Source organism: Carettochelys insculpta, chromosome 1, assembly GCF_033958435.1.
Source record: "Carettochelys insculpta isolate YL-2023 chromosome 1, ASM3395843v1, whole genome shotgun sequence".
Classification (NCBI taxonomy): Eukaryota; Metazoa; Chordata; order Testudines; family Carettochelyidae; genus Carettochelys; species Carettochelys insculpta.
In genome coordinates this window covers 277,069,828-277,092,698 of record NC_134137.1, presented here as the reverse complement: position 1 = coordinate 277,092,698, position 22,871 = coordinate 277,069,828, and the positions used below count along the sequence as shown (strand labels likewise).

General features: G+C 45.3%; 1 protein-coding gene across 3 annotated transcripts in view; it reads left to right on the top strand.

Annotated features, from left to right (window-relative positions):
* LARGE1 (LARGE xylosyl- and glucuronyltransferase 1) overlaps window positions 1–22,871 on the top strand; it is a 458,979-nt gene that overhangs the window by 373,887 nt on the left and 62,221 nt on the right. For all 3 annotated transcript variants that reach the window (XM_075008156.1, XM_075008163.1, XM_075008172.1), the window contains 2 exons: window positions 14,037–14,149; window positions 15,258–15,383. In XM_075008156.1, coding sequence (XP_074864257.1) covers window positions 14,037–14,149; window positions 15,258–15,383 — 239 coding nt within the window. The remainder of the gene's footprint in view (window positions 1–14,036; window positions 14,150–15,257; window positions 15,384–22,871) is intronic.

The following is a 22,871-nucleotide window of genomic DNA, read 5'->3' as shown; positions in this document are numbered from 1 at the left end:
AACCAGGGAGCCCTGTGCAATCAATGTCTTGCACAGCTATGGCAACTGCCCTGTCCCCCACAACTCAGAGCATTGGTGAGATCTCACAGCTCCCACACTGAGTGTCAGCTTAAATTGTGATTCTACAGCAACATGTTTACAATAGACCAAATCTCATGGCTTACTTGCTACCCATTAGGCTTTGCCTGAAAGGTATCACACATGCACACCTTTGCATTCTCATGCAGATGATCTCTTGGAGACACATTCCTCCCAGCCTGAGTAACCTTGCATTCCTGCTGCCACATTCCCTACACAGAGAAGAGTGGAGGCAGGAGGGTCCTGCAATACTGTTCCCAGTGCATTGCAGTGGAAAAATGTGAACGTGTTTTAATGCTTCCAAACTGATGATTTTCAGAATGTCAGTTCTAGGAAAAAAAAAACAAAAACAAAATTTCAGTTTTTAGTCTTGATATGGGACAAAAGCAAAGGTTGACCTCTCCAAAGTTCCTTTGGGACAGAAGTTCCCATTTTCACTCATCTCAAGCTAGAGGCATCTTGACAGCAACTGCTTATGATGTCACAAATGTTTACTTGTCAACGCTTCAGAAGGAAAAGATGTGTGATGCCTAGTATCCCTGTGATGAGGGTCAGAAGAAGGACAGTCATTTCTGTTTTCCCTTCCTTACCTGCCACTCCCAACGTTCCATTCCTTCAGGCAAATGTTACAGGAAGAAATGAAACAGGTGGGAAGGGACGAGGAGAAGTACATAGAGAGCTGTGCAAACAGAAGGCTATGACTTTAAGGCTGCACCTGCACTACAAGATAACTTCGAATTTAAGGCAGTTAGCTCAGTATTACCACGTGACCATCTTCACTGTAAATACCAGTGGCTCAATTTAGGGAGCACTAATATCGATAGCACAATCTCGTCGGTACCCGCTGGGTGAAGTGTCAAGCTCAAATTCAAAAGTTTAATTAAAGGCCAGTGTGGAAGCGCCACGTCTTAAAATCGAATTTATCAGCCTCTGGAGGCGTCCCGTATGTAACCCACAATGTCCCTCAGTGCTCCGCTCTGGCTGCTGCTGTCCAGGTGCATCGGAATTAGGTGACAGGAAGCCGTGAATTTCAAATCAGGAGCAGGAAGCCTGTGGCTGTGGGGTCCTGTTTGTATGAGAGCCTGAGAAACTTCTTTCTTTCTTTGCTGTTAGCACTGTGAGTGCATCTCCCCATTACAGATAGCCCCTGCAGGGAGTTCGTGGTTCTGTCTCTACTATTATTTGTTTCTGTGCTGCCTGGCGCAAGCTGCTGCCCTGCACTGGAAGCTGCCTCACAACACCACATGGCAACAAGGCCATTGTGGGGGTCACCTTGCATAAGTGGCTAAGAAACTTCCTCTCAGCGGTTTATGTTAGTGTGTGAACCCCACTCCCTCCCCATACAGGCGCGACACAGTCCAGGTCTTTCCCACACACAGCACATCACATGGCTGGTTCCTGACCTAGGAAAAGGACGTGCCTGCCTTTCGGTGCTGACCGTGCTGCCAGGCAGCACCCTGCCCTGGCTTGCACGCAGTTTGGGCTTCAAGGGTGGGAAAGATTTTCGGCAGCTTGCTACCACCCGGGAGAAGTCTCCCCTGGTGGCTAAGATATTCGGTGGGAATAATTCAGCTGCCCCCGCAAGAAACCCCGCCCCACACTCCTAGCTCTGGGCTAGTGAGGCTTGCTGCCGCCGGGGTGCGGGGAGTCTCTCCCAGTGGCTAAGATATTTGGGGGCACTAATTCAACTGACCTCCCACTAATGCCCCCCCCCCACCCCTAGCAAGGGACCCGTGGGGTTTGCTGCCACCAGGGGGAGCTCTCCCATGAGAGCTAAGATATTCAGGGGCTTGATGCCACGGGGAAGAAGTCTCCTCTAGTGGCTAAGATATTCAGGGGGAATAATTCAATGTCCCCCTCCCCCGCTGAAGCCCCCTATGCCCCTAGCACTAGACCAGTGGGGCTTGCTGCCACCAGGGGGAAGTCTCCCTTGGTGGCTATCGTATTCAGGGAGACTACTTAAAGTGCTTCAACATTTTACCCGGCTCTGCAGCCGCAGACCGTACTCTCCCCCACCAAAAATATTCTGGGAGGCTGGCTGTCCATTGCAGGCACCTGCTGCTTTGATATTTCTGTCATAAAATCTTTTTTCTAACATTTCCTACCTGTCTTCATGCTTTGACGCCCCAAAAACACGGAGTCGAGGGCCAGTTGAGATTCCTATTTTCATTATAAGTTCAGTGTATGAGATTTCACTGCCATCCCCCTGTGTTGGCAATGTCTGTGTAGTGAAGAAGGAAGCGAACGATCTTTTTTCCTAGAGTTTACTATCCTCTTTCTTCTACCTTTGAGAATACGGTCTGTCCCAGTGTTATTTTCAGGGATCAGATGCAATCACAGGAGGGGGGATAGTCAGTGATGGCCAGTAGAGAACACAGCCTGCACACAGAAGCTTTATAGTGCTCTAAAAGCCCAAGGCCTTCCCCTAAGCAACTCTCTTTTAAAAGAAAATGGTGATCATCTATTTCTTCAGGCTTTTCAGGGTCCCTGTATTATTTGCAGGGATCGGATGCCATTGTGGGAGGGGGGGCAGTCAGTGGATGGCCACATGAGAATTCAGTTACAGAAGAAAGAGATTTCTGTTAACTTTGCCATCTCTGTGGATGCCCTACTTTTCCTTCTGACAGGAAAAAATGGACATTTACTTACCACAGGAAGGGAATGAGGAAAACGCCATGTGGGAAGATGATGTCAAAGACCAGCGAGCATACCCAGAATGCTTTGGGGATGAGGGAACTGTGGGATAGGTTCCCACAATGTACTGCTGCAACAGACAAAGTTTGCCAGTTGAGTGTGGCAGCAATGAGTTGACTTTGTGAGGATGGTCAAATTCGAATTTATAAATTCCAGAATTACAAACTCAATATTAATAAATTTGATTTTATCTCATAGTGTAAACGCAGGCTGAGATTCAAAATAAGCACATGGCTCCCCAGAGATCACTGGACTGAAATTTGGCCCTGTGGCAGATCAGAAGCTGCAGCTGACAAATGCCTGATGGAGGGTGGACATTTTGGGTGCTGGAGGAACCCCTTCTTGTTCCCCTCCTAAGCTCCCAGAGGGAGCAGTCCTGCAGGCTGGATAGACTGCTGAGGCTTGTTAGGAGTCAGCCAGCAACTGCTTGCAATTAAGCTCCTGTGACCAGTTAAGGCCTCCAGGCTCCCTATAAAAGGCTTTCCCCAGGCAGCAGGAGGGGAGAGCAGTGCCAGAGAGAAGGAGGCTGGAGGGTTGAGAGAAGGGCAGAGCACAACAGACTAGAGTGGGCCGGGTAACACCAGCCTCAGGGGACCAGAGGGAAGTGGTAGATGCAGAGGTCCAGGGAAAGGTCGCTGCCATGGGACAGGGGAGAAAGCCCCACTATCTCCCTTCTTTCCTAGGGTCCCTGTGCTGGAGTCCAGGGCAGTGAGTGGGACTGGACTCCCCCCTACCCTTCCCCTGGAGGGTTACCCAATTCAGGCCAAACTGGGGTAGCCTGAGACCGGTGGAGAGGGACCTACTCCACCTCTGCTCAAGACTGGCCTGTGATGAAAATGGATCGGTAAAGGGACACCCTTGCCGTTGGGAAGTCCCAGTGCAACAAAGGGGACTCTCTGAGTCTCTGAGGCACACAAGGAGCCACCTGGAAGTGCAGGTCCCCTAAGGAACAGACGAGGGGTTTGTCACAGTCTTTATGAACTTCCCCATTACCAGGGAATAGCGATGGGGATAACTTCGCTCTGTCTCCAAGGCAGTAGCTTCTGAAAGTGGCAAAATACAGAATTGTTTTATTTTGTTGAACAAATATGAATCTTGTATAGAGTCAACAGGATATTTTAGATTAAACAATTGGGGTGGGGAGAGCCCTCACCTTTTGTCAAGGTAAATGAAAAGCAATAATAAAACCCCTCTCTTCTGCAAAATCATGAAACATTCAGCACTTTGAATTTTGGCTTTATAAACCAAAGGGAGCTTTCCTCCTAGTTCTCTGGCCGTACTTCGTCTACTCACAGGTTGCAACTCTTCAGATAGCTCAGGTTGAGACCCGTGGAGCAATGGGTGTAAATGAATGTCTAAGAAGAAAGCAGTCTGTCAACATGACCTTAATAATGTGGGAAGGGAAACTGAGAATATTAAAGCCCCGTGGAAACAGAATGGTCCCTGGACCAGCTTTTCAAAGGGCTCTTTCAGGCATTCATAGCCTTGTAATATTTGCATCGACTTGTTCTTTTGTAGTAAGGTAGTTAATCATAGCCGGGCTACCCCTCATCATCCAGTTGGGGTCTCCCTTTACTTTTACTTTCGCTTCTGTTTGGGAGCGTGAGGGAAAGGTACATATCCATCTAAAGATGGAAAAGCCCGTAACTGGACCCAGATGTTCCTGAAAGATTCCTCTGGGGGGAGAGGGTCCTCATCTCTTTCTCCCCTAGTGCAGCAGGTGAGGGTAAATCCCTGAGCCCTTTTCATTTATTTAGTTATCATCTTGCATCCAGGCTGAAATTTCAGTCAGCTTGGCTCTGGGGAGTAAGCGTCTGCAACAAATCTTTCCTTCCTGTGGTTTCAGGCATTTTGTCTATGTTCGAAGTGTTGAACAGAGCTAGTTTAGACTTACAGAATGTGGGAACATTGATTTTGTGTCCTTTTAGCAATGAAAAGCTTTACCAAAGGGCACTGGATTTTAAAGAGAAAGCACTGATCTTTTACATTATCCATTTAAAAGTTTGCTACTCACATTTATTTTTGCTTTCACACTAAGTAAGGTATATTCAATAAATTATATTAACTTTTCCCTCAATGCAAATTCCGTATTCTTACAAACACTAATGAGAATTGCATACCTTTAATGAATCTGAATTTAAGCCGATATAAATATTCCCCTTTGTTTTTACAGTGACATTTAAGTACACTTCCTGAACGGTGATTGTGTCAATGTGTTAAACCAAATCTTTAGGTAAATTAGAATGGAAATCATGAAGAAGCTCACTACCCTGGTATTAAAAATCTGTGAATATGCTTCTTGTTCTGAATCGGATCACATTTTTATACATTTGCATCTACTTTGGTTCCCCCCCCCCCACACACACACACACATTTCCCTGTACTTGCCACTGTGATAACCCCTCAGAAATTCATTATCTCTTTAATTGTGACATCATAAGATACAACCTGACAGAAGACTGGGCAAGGGTGAATCAAAGGAGACTACTAAAAATGTGGAGTACTTTCCTCATCCCTCTCTGCATTGGACTTCTAAAGAAGATTTATTAGGAAGCAAAATTTACAATATTGATAGATAAATATAGATAAAATGTAAAACACATTTTACTAATGTAACAGAATAAATTGATTCCTGCAATGCGAATTTGTTTTAATGAATGAATAGTTCGTTGCCTCTAGTATTTTATATTGTTAAAACAAAGTTGACAGTTCTTGCCATACCCTACGGCAGGATGGCAGATTATTCTTACCTAATCTGCTGCTGCAATGGGAAGAATTTGCTTGTTGACCTTCAATCTTGGCCAGTCTGCAGTAAGGCATTCAAAAACAAACATGCACACATGCAAATTCTGATAGGATTCCAGCCCAACACTCGGAGTTCTGTTTGGAATGAAAAATTCAATTATACTGGATAGAAAACAAACTGTTTGGCAAAAAAGTACTGTGGCATGTTGTGGCAATGTGTCTATTTCCAGGGTCACCACTTGCAGCAGAAAGGCAGATAGAAACTGACAGGGGATTCCTCCAGTAAAGGCTTGGGAACCAGACTGGCTGAAGCAGAGAAGAGCAGTAACCTAGGCCATCGATTGCACTGACTGAATATATTTTCCCTTTTAGCCCAATTCACTAGGCAGCAAAATATTTCTGTTCTTAAAGTTTAATCTGATTCAAATGTGGCCACTTCCCTTTAATGTGGAACTGGTACTTTTACTGTTTTCAGATCTGAAAATTCTTACCTTTCCAACCTAAAATTTTACAATGCATAGAATCAGAGCCAAATAAGTTGGAGCTAGAAAAGACCTTTCAGTCACATGTAGTCATAGAATCATAAGTCCAAGACCAAAATGGGCTGTTGTGGTCACCTAATTTGACCTCCTATATAAGACAGGCTATATAGCGTCCCCAAAATTATTACTAGATCATGTCTGTTAGGAAAAAAATCCAGTCTAGATTTATAAATTGACAGTGATACAGAAATCCACCATGATCCTAAGTTTGTCTGGCATCAGCTTCTAGTCATTGGATAGTTTTATACCAATACCTGCTAGTTTGAAGAACCCATTATTAAATATTTGGTCCCCATGTAGATATTTATAGTCTGTAATCAAGTCATCCATTATTCTTCTCTTAAGCTAAATGGATATAGCTCCTTGAGTCTGTCACTGTAAAACATGTTTTCTAATCTCTTAAATTCACAGTTCTTCTCTGAACCCTCTCAAATTTACCACCTTCCTTTTTGAACTGCAGACACCAAAGCTGGACACAATCCAGTAGCAGTCACACCAATGGCAAAAATGGATGTAAAGTAACCTCTCCTTCTACTCAGGATTCCCCTGTTTTTGCCCGCAAAGGTGACATTAGCTCATTTTCCGCTGCATCACACTGGGAGCTCATACTCAGATGCTGATGCCCACCACTCCCAAATCTTTTTCAGAATCACTGTTTCTCAGGATAGAATCTCCCATATTAAAAATATTACCTACATTCTTTGTTCCTAGCTGCACACATTTACGTTTAAGCATATGAAAACGCATTTTGTTTACTTCTGCCCAGTTTACCAAAGAATCCAGATTGCTCTGAATCAGAGGTGCATCCTCTTCATTATTTACACACTGCCTCAATTTTGCATAATCTGCAAAATTTGTTATTGTGGATTTTATGTTTTCTTGTAGGCATTAATAAAAATCAGAGAGGTAGCCAAATTAGTCTGTATCTTCAAAAACGACAAGAAGTCCTGTAGCACGCTATAGACTAACAGATATATTGGAGCTTAAGCTTTTCTGGGCAAAGACCCGCTTCGTCAGACATCTGATGAAGCGACATCTGACAAAGCAGGTCTTTGCCCATGAAAGCTTATGCTCCAAAATATCTGTTAGTCTATAAGGTGCCACAGAACTTCTTGTTGTTATTAATAACAATGTTAGTGTAGGGCCAAAACTCAGTCCCTGTGAGACCCCACTAGTAATACTCTTCTTCAGTGGTAATTCCCCTTTTACCAATGCATTAAGACTTATCAGTTAGTCACCTTTAATGCGTTTAATGTGTGCTATGTGTATTTTATATCTCTTTAGTACAGTCAAAATGTCATGTGATACCTAAGTCAATCATACTTGTAAACCAAAAAGTATAGTTAGTTTGACAGGATCTATTTGCCATAAGCGTATGTTTGTCATTAATTATATTACCCTCCCTTAATTCTTTATCAATTAAGTCCCTTATCAACCACTCTATTATCTTGCTTAGGATCAATGTCAAATTGCAGGCCTGTAAATAGCTGGATCACCTTGTTTACTCTTTTTAACACTGGCACAATAGTTAGCTGCCTTTTGGCTCTCTGGAACCTTTCTGACTTTCCAAGACACAGTGAAAATCATCTTTAATGGTCCAGTGAACTTCTCAGCCAGCTAATTTTTAAAACTCTTGGACGCAAGTTTTGAGAAACAACTGATTTTAATATGTTTACTTTTAGTAGTTGCTGTTTCACAGTCTCCTGAGATACTAGTGAAATGAAAAGAGTTGTAGGACATGATTTGACCATAACATCTGTTTTTTCCCCAAATGCAGAATGTAAATATTTATTTCATATTTGTGCCTTTTCTGCATTATTTTTGATAATTCTACTAAATTTCATCTAATAATGGACCGATTACCCTAATATATTTTTTCTTATTGTTTTTATGTTTGCTGACCTTAGATTTCTCCTGGTGCCTTTGGCCAGATGATCTTCTCCATGCTTGCTCCTTCTTTGTCGCAATTTTAAAATTCTCGAGCAATGGGACTTCTGACACTTCCCTTGGAACATTATTTCATGAGCTAATATGATCTTATCGCAGAGTTAATATGCCCATCCTTCTCTAGGTGGGGTCCAGGTATTCTGTGGCCCAACAGTTCAGCTTACCATCCTATGACTTGATAGTCTGGGTCTTCCTCCGCAGTCCCTGCTACCAGAACAACATGGCTGAGTAGCGAGAGTCCATGATAGAGCCTCTCAGTCTCAGGACAATGCAACATAATGGCCAGAGTCAATAGCAAAGCCCTGTTTTCACAGGGCAGCATGACCTAACAACCATAGTCAGTAAAAATGCCCCTGTCTTGCAGGACACTGTGGCCCAGCATCCAGAATCAGTAACAATACCCTTCTCTCACAGGCTACGTCTACATGTGAAGCCTACATCGAAATAGCTTATTTCGATGTAGCAACATCGAAATAGGCTATTTCGAAGAATAACGTCTACACATCCTCCAGGGCTGGCAACGTCGATGTTCAACTTCGACGTTGCGCGGCACCACATCGAAATAGGCGCTGCGAGGGAACGTCTACACGCCAAAGTAGCACACATCGAAATAAGGGTGCCAGGCACAGCTGCAGACAGGGTCACAGGGCGGACTCAACAGCAAGCCGCTCCCTTAAAGGGCCCCTCCCAGACACAGTTGTACTAAACAACACAAGATCCACAGAGACGACAACTGGTTGCAGACCCTGTGCCTGCAGCATGGATCCCCAGCTGCCGCAGCAGCAGCCAGAAGCCCTGGGCTAAGGGCTGCTGCACACAGTGACCATAGAGCTCCGCAGGGGCTGGAGAGAGAGCATCTCTCAACCCCCCAGCTGATGGCTGCCATGGAGGACCCGGCAATTTCGACGTTGCGGGACGCAGATCGTCTACACGGTCCCTACTTCGACGTTGAACGTCGAACTCTGCGCTATTCCGATCCCCTCATGAGGTTAGGGACTTCGACGTCTCGCCGCCTAACATCGAAGTTAACTTCGAAATAGCGCCCGACGCGTGTAGCCGCGACGGGCGCTATTTCGAAGTTAGTGCCGCTACTTCGAAGTAGCGTGCACGTGTAGACACAGCTACAGAGGAGCACAGCCTAGCAGCAAGCGTCCATAGCATGGGATGCAAGGTTCACCACATCAGGAAGGGGTGGTGGTCAGGGTAGGGAGACCTGGCTCCACCGTCTCCCAGGTTCCTAACCCAAACATTTGTTGTTGGTGGGTTTGCCTGCCACCAGGTTGGCAGGGCTTCCACCAAAACACACCAAGCTGTTCTGGTAAGTCTCCTGTTCCCCATAAAACTCTCCCAGGTCACTTCCTACTTGAGTCTCTATGTCTCTCTAGCTCTGGGTCATCCATCTCATCAGTGTCCTAGGGTGTTAGGCAGTCTCTCCTCAAAAACTAGCATGGCACTCCCTTCTCCGTCTGCCCAAACTGATCTGCTCTGCAGGCCTTTATACCTGGTCTCCAGCTGGAGCGTATCCACCAGCATTGCAAGGGTGGGTCCTCCTGAGTTAAGTGAGCAGGATTATCTCTTGAGTTATCAGTGTCAGGTTGATATACCCTATTGCAGATCTCCTAAGATGTTTTTCTTAATGTTCAGCCTACATTTATTTCCTTTTTCTTAATTTCTTCCCAGTACTTATATCGTCTTGGGCTCCCCCAAATAATTTTTCCCTGTTTGGCAATTTTCTTAAAATATTTTAGGGAAGTTGCGATAGTTTCCCTTAGTAATAATTTAGATTGGTGTGGCTAACCTTTGGCTCTGGGGCTGCATGTGGCTGTTCAGAAGTTAATATGTGGCTCCTGCATAGGTACCAACTCTGGGGCTGGAATTACAGGTGCCATCTTTCCCATGTGCCTCCCCTCTACCCCTTATAGTCTAGATCCGTGGTGTCCGACACACCAATCACTAGCCAAATGTGGCTGTTTGGCCAGGTGAGTTTGGCTAGTTGGCTTGAACAATAAATATATTTTCAGAAAAATGTGGCTAGTTTTCTGTAGCAGTAGCCGCTATAGTGTCTTCTACTTCGGAACTAGTAGGACACAGTAGGTCTAGGTGGTGCTTGGTCTTGTCATGAGTGCAGGGGGCAGGACTTGATGACATTTCGAGGTTCCTTCCAGTTCTATGATTCTGTAATTCCTTCCTGCCCCCACCTCTGAGCCTACCACATCCTCTTTCTTCCCTCCTCCTCTAGTACCTCCTGCATGCTGTGAAACAGCTGATCACAGTGGGGAGGAGGCACAGGCAGGTAGAGGGAAACCCTGATCCACAGGAGGTGGGAGCTGATGTGGGGCTGCTGACATAGTACTGTGGCTCTTTGGCAATGTACACTGGTAAATTCAGTCTCCTTCTCATGCTCAGGTTGGCCACCCCTAATTTAGATGTACTAATTTTTACAAGGCCTCCAGTTCAGAATAGCTTACAGTGTCATTAATATTCTGTTTACTCACTCTTCCAGAACACCAATGAAAACATGTCACTGATCCTAGCAGACAACTCTTACCAACTAGATACATTGCCATTTATCAGCACTCTTTGTTTACGGTCCTTCAGACAGTTTTCATTTCTCGTGACAGCATTCTTATCTAAATCCATGTAAATTAACTTTTTTCATGTAATGTTTTCAAGACGTATTGAAGTTTTTTTTTCCTTAAATCCAGCTACATTGTTTCTCCTGCATCCTCAAGTAGTATAATTTTATCCAGAAATCAAACAACCAAGGAAGAATGAATGTTGGGCCATCTGTTTTTTCCTGCTAAATTTACTTTCCAGTCTGAAGAATCTATTCTCTCCCCAAGTTTTCCTTGTTTAATGCTCATTGCCACAGTGATAGGCTCCCTTTGAGGGCTGGGTTATGACACCTCTGACTTGCAATGGTAACCTCATAGGAGTAGTGAGACTGCTCTTATAAATAACTGCTCACTGTTGGGACTCAGGAATTCATAAGGTGTCTGTGAGTGATTAAAATGCATATGTGGACCCAAATTCTTCCACAGTTACACTCAGTTTCACTTTAGGGATGTTGTCCTAGTCCAACCAAAGTCGACGGCAAAATTCCCACTGACCTTAATGGGGTGAGAATTAAATGTCTGTGGCATTTCCCACCATAGTCTTTGTGAACATGTGCTTATGACATGGATATAAGGCAACTGAGATGTACTTTGTGCAAGATGGCTTATGTAAGATATCATTGGAATGATTATGAATTATTGGAAGTGATTATCCAATTTGAATGCCTCTATATCATTTCTGCCTCTGAAGTTCAAAGTATTGACTATGTATCTGTATTTTAATTGTGCTACTTTGGATGTCACCCACAACGAGCCTTTGATGTGCAAAAATGAAAAAAACAGACAGAGCTGATGGCCCCTTAGCCACCACAGTAGACTGCGAAAGAGCTTAGTCTTCCTGTGGATAGCCTACGAGCAATGGTCCCCACATCCCTGCAGAGACAAGGGTCTGAGACTCTTGGTATTGGATACCTCCCCTCCCCTTTTGGAACACTGGAGTTTTTCCACTGGAAGACAAATGGTTCCTGTCTAGGCAAAAGCCATATAAGGCAGGGGAGTGACATCATCGTGTTCACTCCTGGCTTCCCACTCAAAGAGAGGCGGAAAAACACCTGGAAATGAGAACTGTACTGTGGGGAGGTGAGCTTGGCCCAAGTTGGAAGGGCATATAGCTGGAGAGTAATGATATCTAAGGCCTCAAGCTGCAGACCAGCGCAGCTGCCTTTCAAGACTTTGTGTAACCTATGTGCAACAGTATCTAAGGTGAGGAATTACTATTTGTAGACAATTTCTTAAGTGAATCAAGTTGAGTTTGTGTGCTCTTTTTCATTTACTTAGTAATCTGCTTTTTCTGTTTGCTATCTCTTTAATCACTTAGAATCCACTCTTTGTAGTTAATAAACTTATTTCTTATTTATAATATAGCTCCGTTTGTACAAGTCATAATGGGGTTTTGGGTGTAAGAGTCAGAGCACACCTTCTTGCACGTTGAGGGAGAAGGCAGAGCTCATAATACAATTTTGGGTCTGCATGCCCAGGGAGGTGGACACCTGCACAGTGGGGCAAGTCCCTTAAGTGGAACATTCCCAGAGCTGATCTCAGTGTATGGTTCTGCAGTTGGATGTGACCCTACCAGTGCATAAGATGGAGGTAGCTAAATAGTTTGACTCAACAAGACCAGCCAAAAAAGGGCCCTGGGACGCCACAACAGGCAGGATCAGTGGTACCTCAGCACATCAGGTGGCATCCAAAGGGGGAAACATATATCATAAAGTCAACTCGCTGAAGTCCATGGGACTTTTTATGGAGTAATCTTCTGTTCAGTCTGAGTGACAGTGGCAGAATCTGACTGATAATAGATGCATCTATTTTTATAAACCCTCATTATCACCCTTTTTCACTTGCCGGGGAGGGGGGAAGCAATTGCAGTGGAGATCACTGTTGAATGACACGTTTTTTCCATACTTGGAAACTACCATCTAAGCCCTTTGAAATGAAAAGCTGACTTGGAAAATAATTACTTTAATGTGACCAAATGTACCAGTTCAGTTTATCAGAAATATCCAGGCGTCCAAACCAGTTATACTGCAGTCAGGCTTACTTCCAGTGGAAATATAATGGGTATGCTGGATGTACAACACCTTCTCCCACCCCCAGCTCTTCACCTAATCCCCTCTCTGCTGTAACACCACCCTTGGGCCTCGCTGTCCCATTTTTCAGTCTAGATCAGGGCTGGGCCAATGCTTCCCACAACACACATTGGCCAGGAATGGCAAACCTTGGCCAAAGGGAGCTGCGAGTGGCTGTACCTGTGGACGTGCAAGTAAATAAAGCATCTAGCAGCCTTCCAAGGGCTAATCCTGGTGAACTGTGTCCAGCCTGTGGGCCATTTATTGCCCATCTCTGATCTAAAGGAATCAAATGCTTTAGTCCATTGGCTCTCAGTTTTTCCTCTTCATTTCAAATACAGGTTCAACCTCCCTGGTCCAGGACCATCGGGACCTGAGCCATCAAGGGATTTTTTCCAGACCAGGGATGGTCAATTCTGCCCCCTGGTGGTGTTCCAGCCGCTGCTCTGGGGCTCCCCCGCCCCACTGTCACCTACAGCTCCCCAACTCTCTACCCCCACAGGCACCCCAGCCACTCCTACCCAGCCGCAGCTTCCTGCCTAGCCCTGGCCACGGTTTTCTGGGGCTGCATCTTCCCACCTGGCCCCAGTGATGAGCTGCATCTACCAGGCCAGGGCTTGCCATCCAGCCCCTGCCGTGGCTTCCCTGGGCTGGCTTCCCGCCCAGCCACCCCTGGCCACTGCTCCCGGCCTGAGCCGAGGATCTCGCACTGTAGCTCCCTGGCAGCTGCTGCTGGTTCTCCTCCCACCTTGCCACCAGACCAGCTGTGGTGGCCCTGCCCTGGGCTCCTGCCACTGGTCTGGCTGGTCCCTTCTCCTCCCAGCCCTGGGACTCTGGTCCTGCAAGATCCATGGTCCTGCCAGATGATGGATGTTGCTAGACAAGAGAATGCAGGATTTGGGAGTTTCAATGTGTGCAGCTTTCCCAACCACACGGTATTCTATTACTCCCAGTTGAACCTTGTTCTTGAGGTTGTAAGCTCTATGAGGCAGACATTTTCTTATTTGATAGTGTTTGCAAGACACCCATCACAATGAGGTAACAATCCTGGGTGGAACCTTTGGGCATTACTGTGACAGAAGGCTACTTTAATAATAATAATTGTAATACATTTTCCTTTGAAATTGTCATTTATTAGGTCTAGTTTCTATCTGTAAGTAATGTGTCATGAAAATATTTATCCTGATTTCAATCAAAACCATGGATTGGCAGATGGAGGCAGCTTCCAACTCTCGCCTTTGCAAAATGTTCTTTTCACTGCAGTGATGCAATTCTTAAGTATGAGAGTCCTTGCTTTGCAAGTTACATTACGGCTTCTATTTCCCTGTCTTGCACTGTCTTTTCAGGGGTTATCCTGCTACTTCTGGATAAGTTGCGAAAGATGAAATGGGAGCAGATGTGGAGACTCACAGCTGAAAGAGAGTTAATGAGCATGCTGTCAACCTCATTGGCTGACCAGGTGGGTTGGGCAGGCAGTTTTGAAGACCCGGTACAAACATTGCTGTTTGGATGGGAGATGGGGAAGGAGAGAAGATGATAGATTGGTATGTGTCCCACAACATTGTTTTAAACAGGCAGAACTCGTTGTATCATTCTGGGTAATTTCTGATTGTGGGGGGATAGCGACTTATCCATGAGACTCTTATTTACAGACTGAAACTTTTACCTCTGATGCACAGGCACTTTTTAAAGGAACACTGTTGGAGACTTTTTCTTTTTTATAGCCTTTACTTTAGCCTTCAATTCTTCCTTTGAACGACTCCAGACTTTTGAAGCTTGACAAACTGTTTCTTTCTCTATTGCTTTTGTCATTTTTATTTTGGGAAATGGTGATTTTGATTTTTTCAGTCTCTGGATACTTTTCTTGCCTGCATCCCTGTGGCACTTACATCTCAGAAACATTACAGGTGTTATCCTAGTCCAACTGAAGTCAATGGCAAAACTCCCACTAACCTTAATGGGGTCAGAATTAAATGTCCGTGACATTTCCCGCCATAGTCTTTATGAACATGTACTTATGACATGACTCTAATGTAACTGTAAGCTGGTTTGTAGCCCTGTCTTACATATGCGTTGAGTGAAATGCTTATGGCATAATACTGATAGCTCATCAAAAAGAGCAGTAACTGTCAGGATCACTCTTCTTTCTTTTATTGAAAATGAATGCTGTACTTAGGAACAGGCAGTTCACCATGTTCCACCATCTACCACATAATACTCTCCAAGGTGGGGAAAAAACAATTTTTGCCAGTGGTATAAAACACATATTGCAAAACACTTGTTTGGAAAACCGAGCTGCATTCTGCTAGCATTCTGCATGAAAAAAAGAGTATTTTTTCCCTCTCGTTCAAACGTATATGTCAGCCCTGGAGATTCCTGCACCTTTAACCAAAGCAGAGTTGTGGAGCCAGTTTTGCAGTGCTGACAGCTTAATGTGAGAGCTCCTTACTCTCCCTATCACTTGCTCTCTGAACAGAGGACTGAAAAGACTCAGTTTGGAAAGATGCGACTGATCATCCATCTGCTGAAATGATGCTCCTGTTTGTGTTTCTGTTTCTGTCGGCTAGGATATCTTCAATGCAGTCATCAAACAGAACCCGTTCCTTGTCTACCAGCTTCCATGCTTCTGGAACGTGCAGTTGTCTGACCACACCCGTTCTGAACAGTGCTACAGGGATGTGTCTGACCTAAAGGTAAATTTAGCTGATGCTGCAACCCAATGACTAGTGTCTTGTTTGTGTCTTGCAAGATAAAATGCAATTTCCCACCACATCAGGGAGATGAGGCATAAGGCATGACCCGTGTGCATTCTATGTGGAGTAAAGGACAGGGGACAAATGTGCTTTTATTTTGGTCTGCATTTTGGTAATTGTGAAAATGGAAGATGGGAAAACACTGCCCAGAGCAAGGCTGAGTCGAGACAAATGCTGCACTGCCTCCTTACCCACACACACTACGTCTCTGTCAAGTGTTCTTAAGCTTGAACTGCCTCGCTCATGAGTGCATCAGTACTTGACCACTCCTGAACAGGGAATGACATCATCCCTTGCATTCTCGACAGACTGAAAGTTTTTAAACAGAGTTGTTTAATATAGAGACTCTCATAAAAAGCCACAGAAGGGTTTTGTAACCCTGAACAGGGAAGGGACAGTGGAGAGAAGGAAGGGGGACAGGAAGGGGCAGGGACAGAGGGGATGTACTCAAGTACTGCCCCCCTTCTTCTTCCCACTGTCCTTACCCCATACCATCCGCCTTCCCCGCCCTACTGTCCCTCAGCACAGGAGGCATGAAGTCGATGAACTCTTGACCTCTCCTGCATCCCCACATGTCTCTGTTTTTGTGACACAGGGGGGAGCAAATTCTAAAACCCTTATGCAGTTCTTACTCACCCTTTTCCATCTCTTTAAACTCCTACTGACTTCACTAAGGCTATGTCTCCACTTATGGGAGCATCAGCGTGCTGGTTGTTATCTTCCAGGGTTCAATTCAACGTGCCTAGTGTACAATAGAATAGTATAACAATAATTCACATAAATATCTGAGACACCCATTGTGGATCATGTAATTTTTGTTGACTAATGTTATTTAGTCTCAGTTGTTATATTTCATGGAATGCTACCTAAATTATTGTAATATTTTGGAAAATGTATAGGCAGGATCCAAGCAGCATTTTAAAAAATAATGAAACCTTAGATACAGATGAACCTCATTTAGGCACCCTGCTATTATCCCCTGACTCAGCAAGGTAGTTGAGTACGTGCCTAATTTTATCCCAGTGAGTAATCCCTGTGTCTTCAGTTGAACTTACAAGCATAGGCATAGTTTGACTGCTGTATTTGGGGAGGAGAGCATGTGCATCTACATGTACACGTGTGAACACTGAAGCCAGTTCCCTTGAGTCACTGGCTCTCTCCCCCAACTTAGAGGGGTACCTGGACTGCTGGTTCTGGAGGGGATGGGCTGGCTTAATGGGGGAGTTCCAGCTCCTGCTGGCAGACACTGCAGCACCTGCTGATGCAGCAGTGTTACTGCTCTGGTGCTTCTAGGGCCAAGGGGATGTCTTGTGCCCATGGCCTGCTTCCCTCCTTCCATGTAGCTCCTGCTCTTCTTCTCCCCTCTGTCCCTGCCTTGTCCCATCCCACTTCTTATCCCCTCTGTCCCTTCTCTGCCCCATCCCCCTTCCTCTCTCCACTGTCCCTACCCCATAGCTTCCCTCTTCGTCTTCCCATTGTCCCTACCCCATTACAATGCTTTCTCTTTTCCCCCACTTCTTCTTGTATCACTACCTTGCCCTCTTGCCATGCTCCCCAACCGATGGAAACATTCTACAGGAAACAGGCAGGCAACAGGACCAAAGAAGTGGTATCCAGCTACCAGAGCAGTGACCTGGAGCACGGGAGAACAGTTGTTCTATCCTACCTTCTCCTTCGCTCCCCATAATCTAAAATGTCTCTCTCTGTGCAAAAGATTTGCACATGGGGGCCCATTAGGTAAGCCTCCTCTATAAATGAAAGGGAGATGTGCTCAACGGGAGTCCTCCCCAGGTAATAACAATTTACACTGGGCTCGATTGTAAACAAAAGTTTTTTTAAGCAAAACAGTAGGATTTAGGTGGTTATTAATAAAACAGGCAGATCAAAGGGAGTTATCAAATCAAACAAAAGAGAAAACTCATAGCTAATTCTGTTCTTGTGAGTTTTTCCCTGAATAGCTGTTTCTATATCAGGTGAAGTCTTCAGGTCAGAAATGATCTTATCTTGAGCTGGGTCTTCAGTAAAGTTCTTTATCTTTCTTAGGGTGTGACAGGCAATTTCCAAGGCAGACTGAAGACTAAAGATGTGGGAACCCCAGGACCCTCTGTATATCATTCCCCTGTGGAGGGAATTCCATTGTTTTATTTATGTAAAAGTGTTCTCCAAGATGGAGACTGCCACATGAGCAGATTACCTGTACAAGTCCTTATTAGGTAATCAACTGTTGCCTGTCTGCTGGATTGCATGTTTCTAACCAAATTCCTCAGATGTGGCTAGGCACCTCATAAGGTCCTTTGTTTGCTAACTACTGCTATCTCCTTCCAAGCCATATTCTCTCAATAGGGTAACCATACCTCCTGTTGAGGTCTTCACAGTGACAAACATCTGCAACACAAATATGTAGACACTAATTATAAGTTTGACTACAAAATAGGTTTTACAGACCCAGCAGATGATAACATAGAAGACAGTAGGTTTTATGAGCCATATTTTGTTCAAAACATCTGAGTGATATTCATAACCCCTTTTCCATAAAGCATGGGGAGATCTGTCCAATGGGCAGGTGATCAAAGCCCACAAGTACACCAAAAACATGGACAGCTGAGAGAAGGGTAGAATTTCATGGGAGCATGATCTGTAAAGCAGGGATAATGGAGAAACAAGACAGAACAGAGGGAGAGGGGATCAAATCAGTATCTCAGATGTCACTATACTAATGGGGGAAGTATTGGGAATGAGCAAGGAGAACTCAAATTGCTAGTAAATAAACACAATTGTGATGCAGCTGGTATCACAGAGACTTGTTGGGGTAATATACATAATTAGAATATTGGTATAGAATGGTACAATTTGCTGAGGAGAGCTAGGCAGGGGGAAAGAGGAAGTGTTGCTTTGTATATTAAAAATGTACACACCTGGACTGAGGTGAAGATGGAATCAAGAGACGGACTTGTTGGAAGTCCCTGGGTAAGTATATAAGGAGTAAAAAACAAGTAGGGTGTGATAGTAGGGTGGTACATTTTTCACATGTCTAAAAGGTTGTTACAAGGACCGGGGAGAAAAATTATTCTCCTTAACCTCTGATAATAGGACAAGGAGCAATGGACTTAAATTGCAGCAAGGGAGGTTGTGGTTGGACATAAGGAAAAACTTCCTAATTGTCAGGGTGGTTAAACACTGGAACAAATTGCCTCAGGAGGCTGTGGAAGCTCTATCATGGGAGAATTTAAGAGCATGTTAGGCAAGCACCTGCTGGCATGGCCTAGATGGTACGTCGTCCTGTCTTAATTGCAGAGAAGGTCCATCAAGGTCCCTTCCAGTCCTATGACTCTGTGAGGGTGGGAAGAAGGAGGCACAGTGTGGGAAGGAGCCCCCTTCCCACGCAGGCCAAGCAAAGCGAGCCCCATAGGGCAGCTCAGCATTTGAAGTAATGGGGACAGAGGGAATGGCGGGTGACCCCACATGAAATGCTCTGCCTCTGTTTGGGGATGAACAGTACACCCCCTGTGCCTGCCTCCAAACTACACCCATGCTTATAAGCCTAAAATGAAGCATGATATTCAGTGCCTTACTGAATCAGGGGCATAAATCTTAGCTGAGTTATTGGATCAGTGCTTTAGCTGGGATGGAGCCGCACAGCTCCATGGACTTCAGTGAAGCTATGCCACTGTACACAAGCTGAGGAATTGGTCCATAATATGAAACCACAGGATAGAGATTATTATTTTGTTTTGTGAACATTTTTAAATTTGTTGATTAGCGTTATGGTATTTAGCAGGATTCTAAAGGTTCAACCTCCCTGGCCAGGCACCCTTGGGACCTGAGTGGTGCTGGACCAGGGGAGGTCAATTATGCTCCCCTGCTGGCCTCAGCCCCTGCTGCTAGACTCCCCTCCCCACTGTCAACCACGGCTTTCCACCCACTTCTGCCAGCTCCCAGCCACAGCCAACGCCCCCCAGCCACAGCTTCCCGGGGACCTGGCTTTCCACCCAGCCCTGTCTCTGGCTTCCTGGGGCTACAGCATCCCACCTGGTCCCAGCGATGAGCCACGACTCCCAGGTCTGGGCTGCCAGCTTATAACCTCTGGCCACTGCTCCCTGCTGCTGTTGTCCCCTCTTTGCCACCAAACCATCTGTGGCTGGCCTGCCCTGGGCTCCTGCCGCTGGTCAACCCTTCTCCTCCCAGCTCCGTGACTCTCTGGTTCTGGAAGATCTGTGGTCCTGTCGGACCATGGATGTTGCCAGACAAGAGAATGGTGGATTTGGGAGTTTTAGCCTGTAGTTCCTAACAAAATGTGAACTGTGTCGGTTCATGAGTTTTATGTGGACTGTGCAGCAAAAGTATTTAACACAAGTTTTAAAACATTTTTTTCTGTAAATTGATCATGCAATTTAATATAAATGGCACTATACAATATGTTTGGCACATCCTACATTTCATAGTGAATAAGATTGGAGTGAACAGTAAGATAGTAGAGGCCTCTGGTGGGACAGAGAAAGATGGATTGTAAAGGGGATACTGCAGGATTAAGAGGGATGTTGTAGAGAAAAAGGAAATACTGGAGGAGATTTAAATTCCAAACTAGAGCTGGTCCAGGCACTAATATTATTCAAGTCAAATGAAACTGCATGTTTCCAGTCAAGATGAGGAACTCCAGTTTAATTCCATTTGGTCTCACAGTCCACAGGATTTGAGGATCTGTAATCATTACATACAACATTATGTCAAATAAACTCAGGGAAGCCTCATAGTTCTCTGCTACTGAAATATCTATATACTTCTCTTCTGCTCTGTTCAGAGCCCTAAATAATGGAAGCATGGTATTGTCAGCATGCTTTCTGAAGGTGTAGAAGGCTCTTGTATGTGTCCTATCAACTGCATAGGAGTCTAATAATTATTTTTCTCTGTGCATTCCCTCCTAAGTTGCATTTATATCTTCATGAGCAGTCTTTACTGTGAAATTGGAGAGGCACAGATTTGTGGAGGCTGTTGAAATTAGCTATCCCAGTTTATAGCAGTTGAGGATGCAGGTCAAAATGTTCATTTTGAATTGGGGTGTTGTTTCATTTGAGCTATTCTTACAGAAGTCGTAAAAGGGGCACCGTACATTAGCAAGAGCTGCTGAAGCACTGATATTCACAGTGTGTTGGTAATAGCTTATGTGAATACAGTAGGATCTTGCTATTGGCAAGTGCCACATTCGTGAATTCAGTTATTCACGAGCATCCTCGGTTCCCCAGGGATCCAGGGCAGGGAGTGCCCATGGCTGCCGCTTCCCAGTTCTCCGCCCCTCCCCCACACCCACACACATTAACGAAAATCAACATTTGCAAGCGTTCTGAACCCAGAACCCTTGCGAATGTTGAGACCCGACTGTATATGCTGGAGGTACATATACACTCTACCATCCTGACCCCTGAACTTAGTGGAAGACAGCCTGAATGCAGAGTTTGTTGCTGGATGAGAAACTGTGTTTGCTTTCCCCTTTTGACAAAAGGTATATGCTTGGCTGTGAAGAAATTTCAGTTACTTTAGTCTGGCAACTATAGGGTTGCCACCTTCTTAATTGCTGGTAACTGGACTCCTGAGACCACACCCCTGCTCACATTTTCCCCCGAAGTCCCGTCTCTTCCCTGAGGCTCCACTCTCTTTTCCACTCTTCCCCCCAAGGCCCTGCCCCTGCGGTTTACTCCTCTTTCCCCCTCCCTATGTCACTTGATAGATCTTTTCCATTTCCTTCCACCATATCTGGGCTCCCTCTTCTGTGGGTCTGGGACCAAAGCTGCTGTAGTCTGACAAGGGACCTGCCTGCAGATAGGGGGCAGCCCCAGAAGGGCAGGGCTGGTGCAGATTAAAGACCCAGGACCTCCCCATCTGCATAGTAACCAGTATTTGGTGTCCAGTCAGATGTGTTTGAATTGGTTTCAGCAGGCATGTGTATGTTACAGATTGTTGTAATGATCCATGAACCACTGATCCTGTTATGTCCTGGGTACAAGAGGAGACTGAGGGGGGACATGATAGAGGTATATAAAATTATGACAGGTGCTAGTAGAGTGACTGCCATTACCCTGGACAGGGCTAGTCAGATCCCACCCTCAAACCCTGAAGGCAACAAATGGGACCTTATGCACTACCCTTGGCCGCGGTTAACATTACACTGCCACATTAACAGTCTCTCCCAAAATTCCGTCCTTGCCACCATGGATGTCAGCTCCCTATACACCGATGTCTCCCACCATGATGGCATTGGTGCCTATCTCAAATACATACAAGAGCCCTGGATGGCTCCCAATATCCCCGCCTCTTCATGAGCCACGTCAAGGAAGAATTTCCGAAAAATGCATCACAAAATCAACAGTATACTTGAGATACATCAATGATGTTTTTAGCGTCTGGACAGAAGATCTAAAGTGTCACATAGATTTCCACCGCATTTTCAAACACTACTTTCCATCCATCATATTCTCTCTAGAATGCTCCCAAGAGGCCATAACGAGACGTCAGCATCAGAAACGGGAGAAAGGAACTTAAATTTCTTGTAAGTACGGTTGTATCACAGCCTGGGTCCCAGACAGCTCTTTAAATAGCTCTTTGCTGGCAGGCCTGCTGATGAGTGAGGGGAGGAGAAGGAGCAGTTGCCCCTGCACAGGGCATTGTAGAGGGACCTAGAGCTCCAGCCGTTGCTGCAGTAGCAGCAGCAACAACCAGAGCTGTGGGCCCCACTGAAATGCCATGGAGCACTGTGCTGCCGCTCCGCGCATGGCGGACCAAGGCTGATCCTTCCACCCTTGGCCTTGCTCCTTCTGCCCTTAGCCCCACCCCTTCCAGGGAGGAGGGAGCCAAGCCCCATGCCACCATTCCCCCAGATCTGTAGCAGCTGTCAGCATCGCCAGTTGCTAGCTTTTTCCACAGCTCAGCCAGCTCTTGCCAGAGCTGTGCAAGGGGGCGCAGCCACTTACTTTTACCTCTGGAACCCTACAAATGAGTGTATGGAAGAAACCCACAGATCAACACTCTTGTTTCCACAGACCCAGCAACCAGCGAGCAATCTGTCATCTACAGCCAGACACTTAAATACCACAAATTTTGCTCTGAAGAGAATGTTCGCAATACACGCCTGAGTGCACTTAAATCCACCCTCATTAAGCAAGGACACTCCCTCAGAGAAGTAGATCACATCCTGAAAAGAGAGAACTAGCTTCAATAAAGAAAAAAAATTGCTACTGACTTTACACCCTTAGTTATCTCCTACTACCTCACATTAATGCGCAGCATGTTAGTGAGCTGTAGGAATCACAACCCTGTAGAGCAGTGGTTCCCAAACTTTTTGCATCATGACCCCCCATTTGATTTTTGAGAAACCCTCACACCCCCCATCTCTTCTTTACCATCATCCAACCCCCTTCAACAAAAAATTCAATTCAT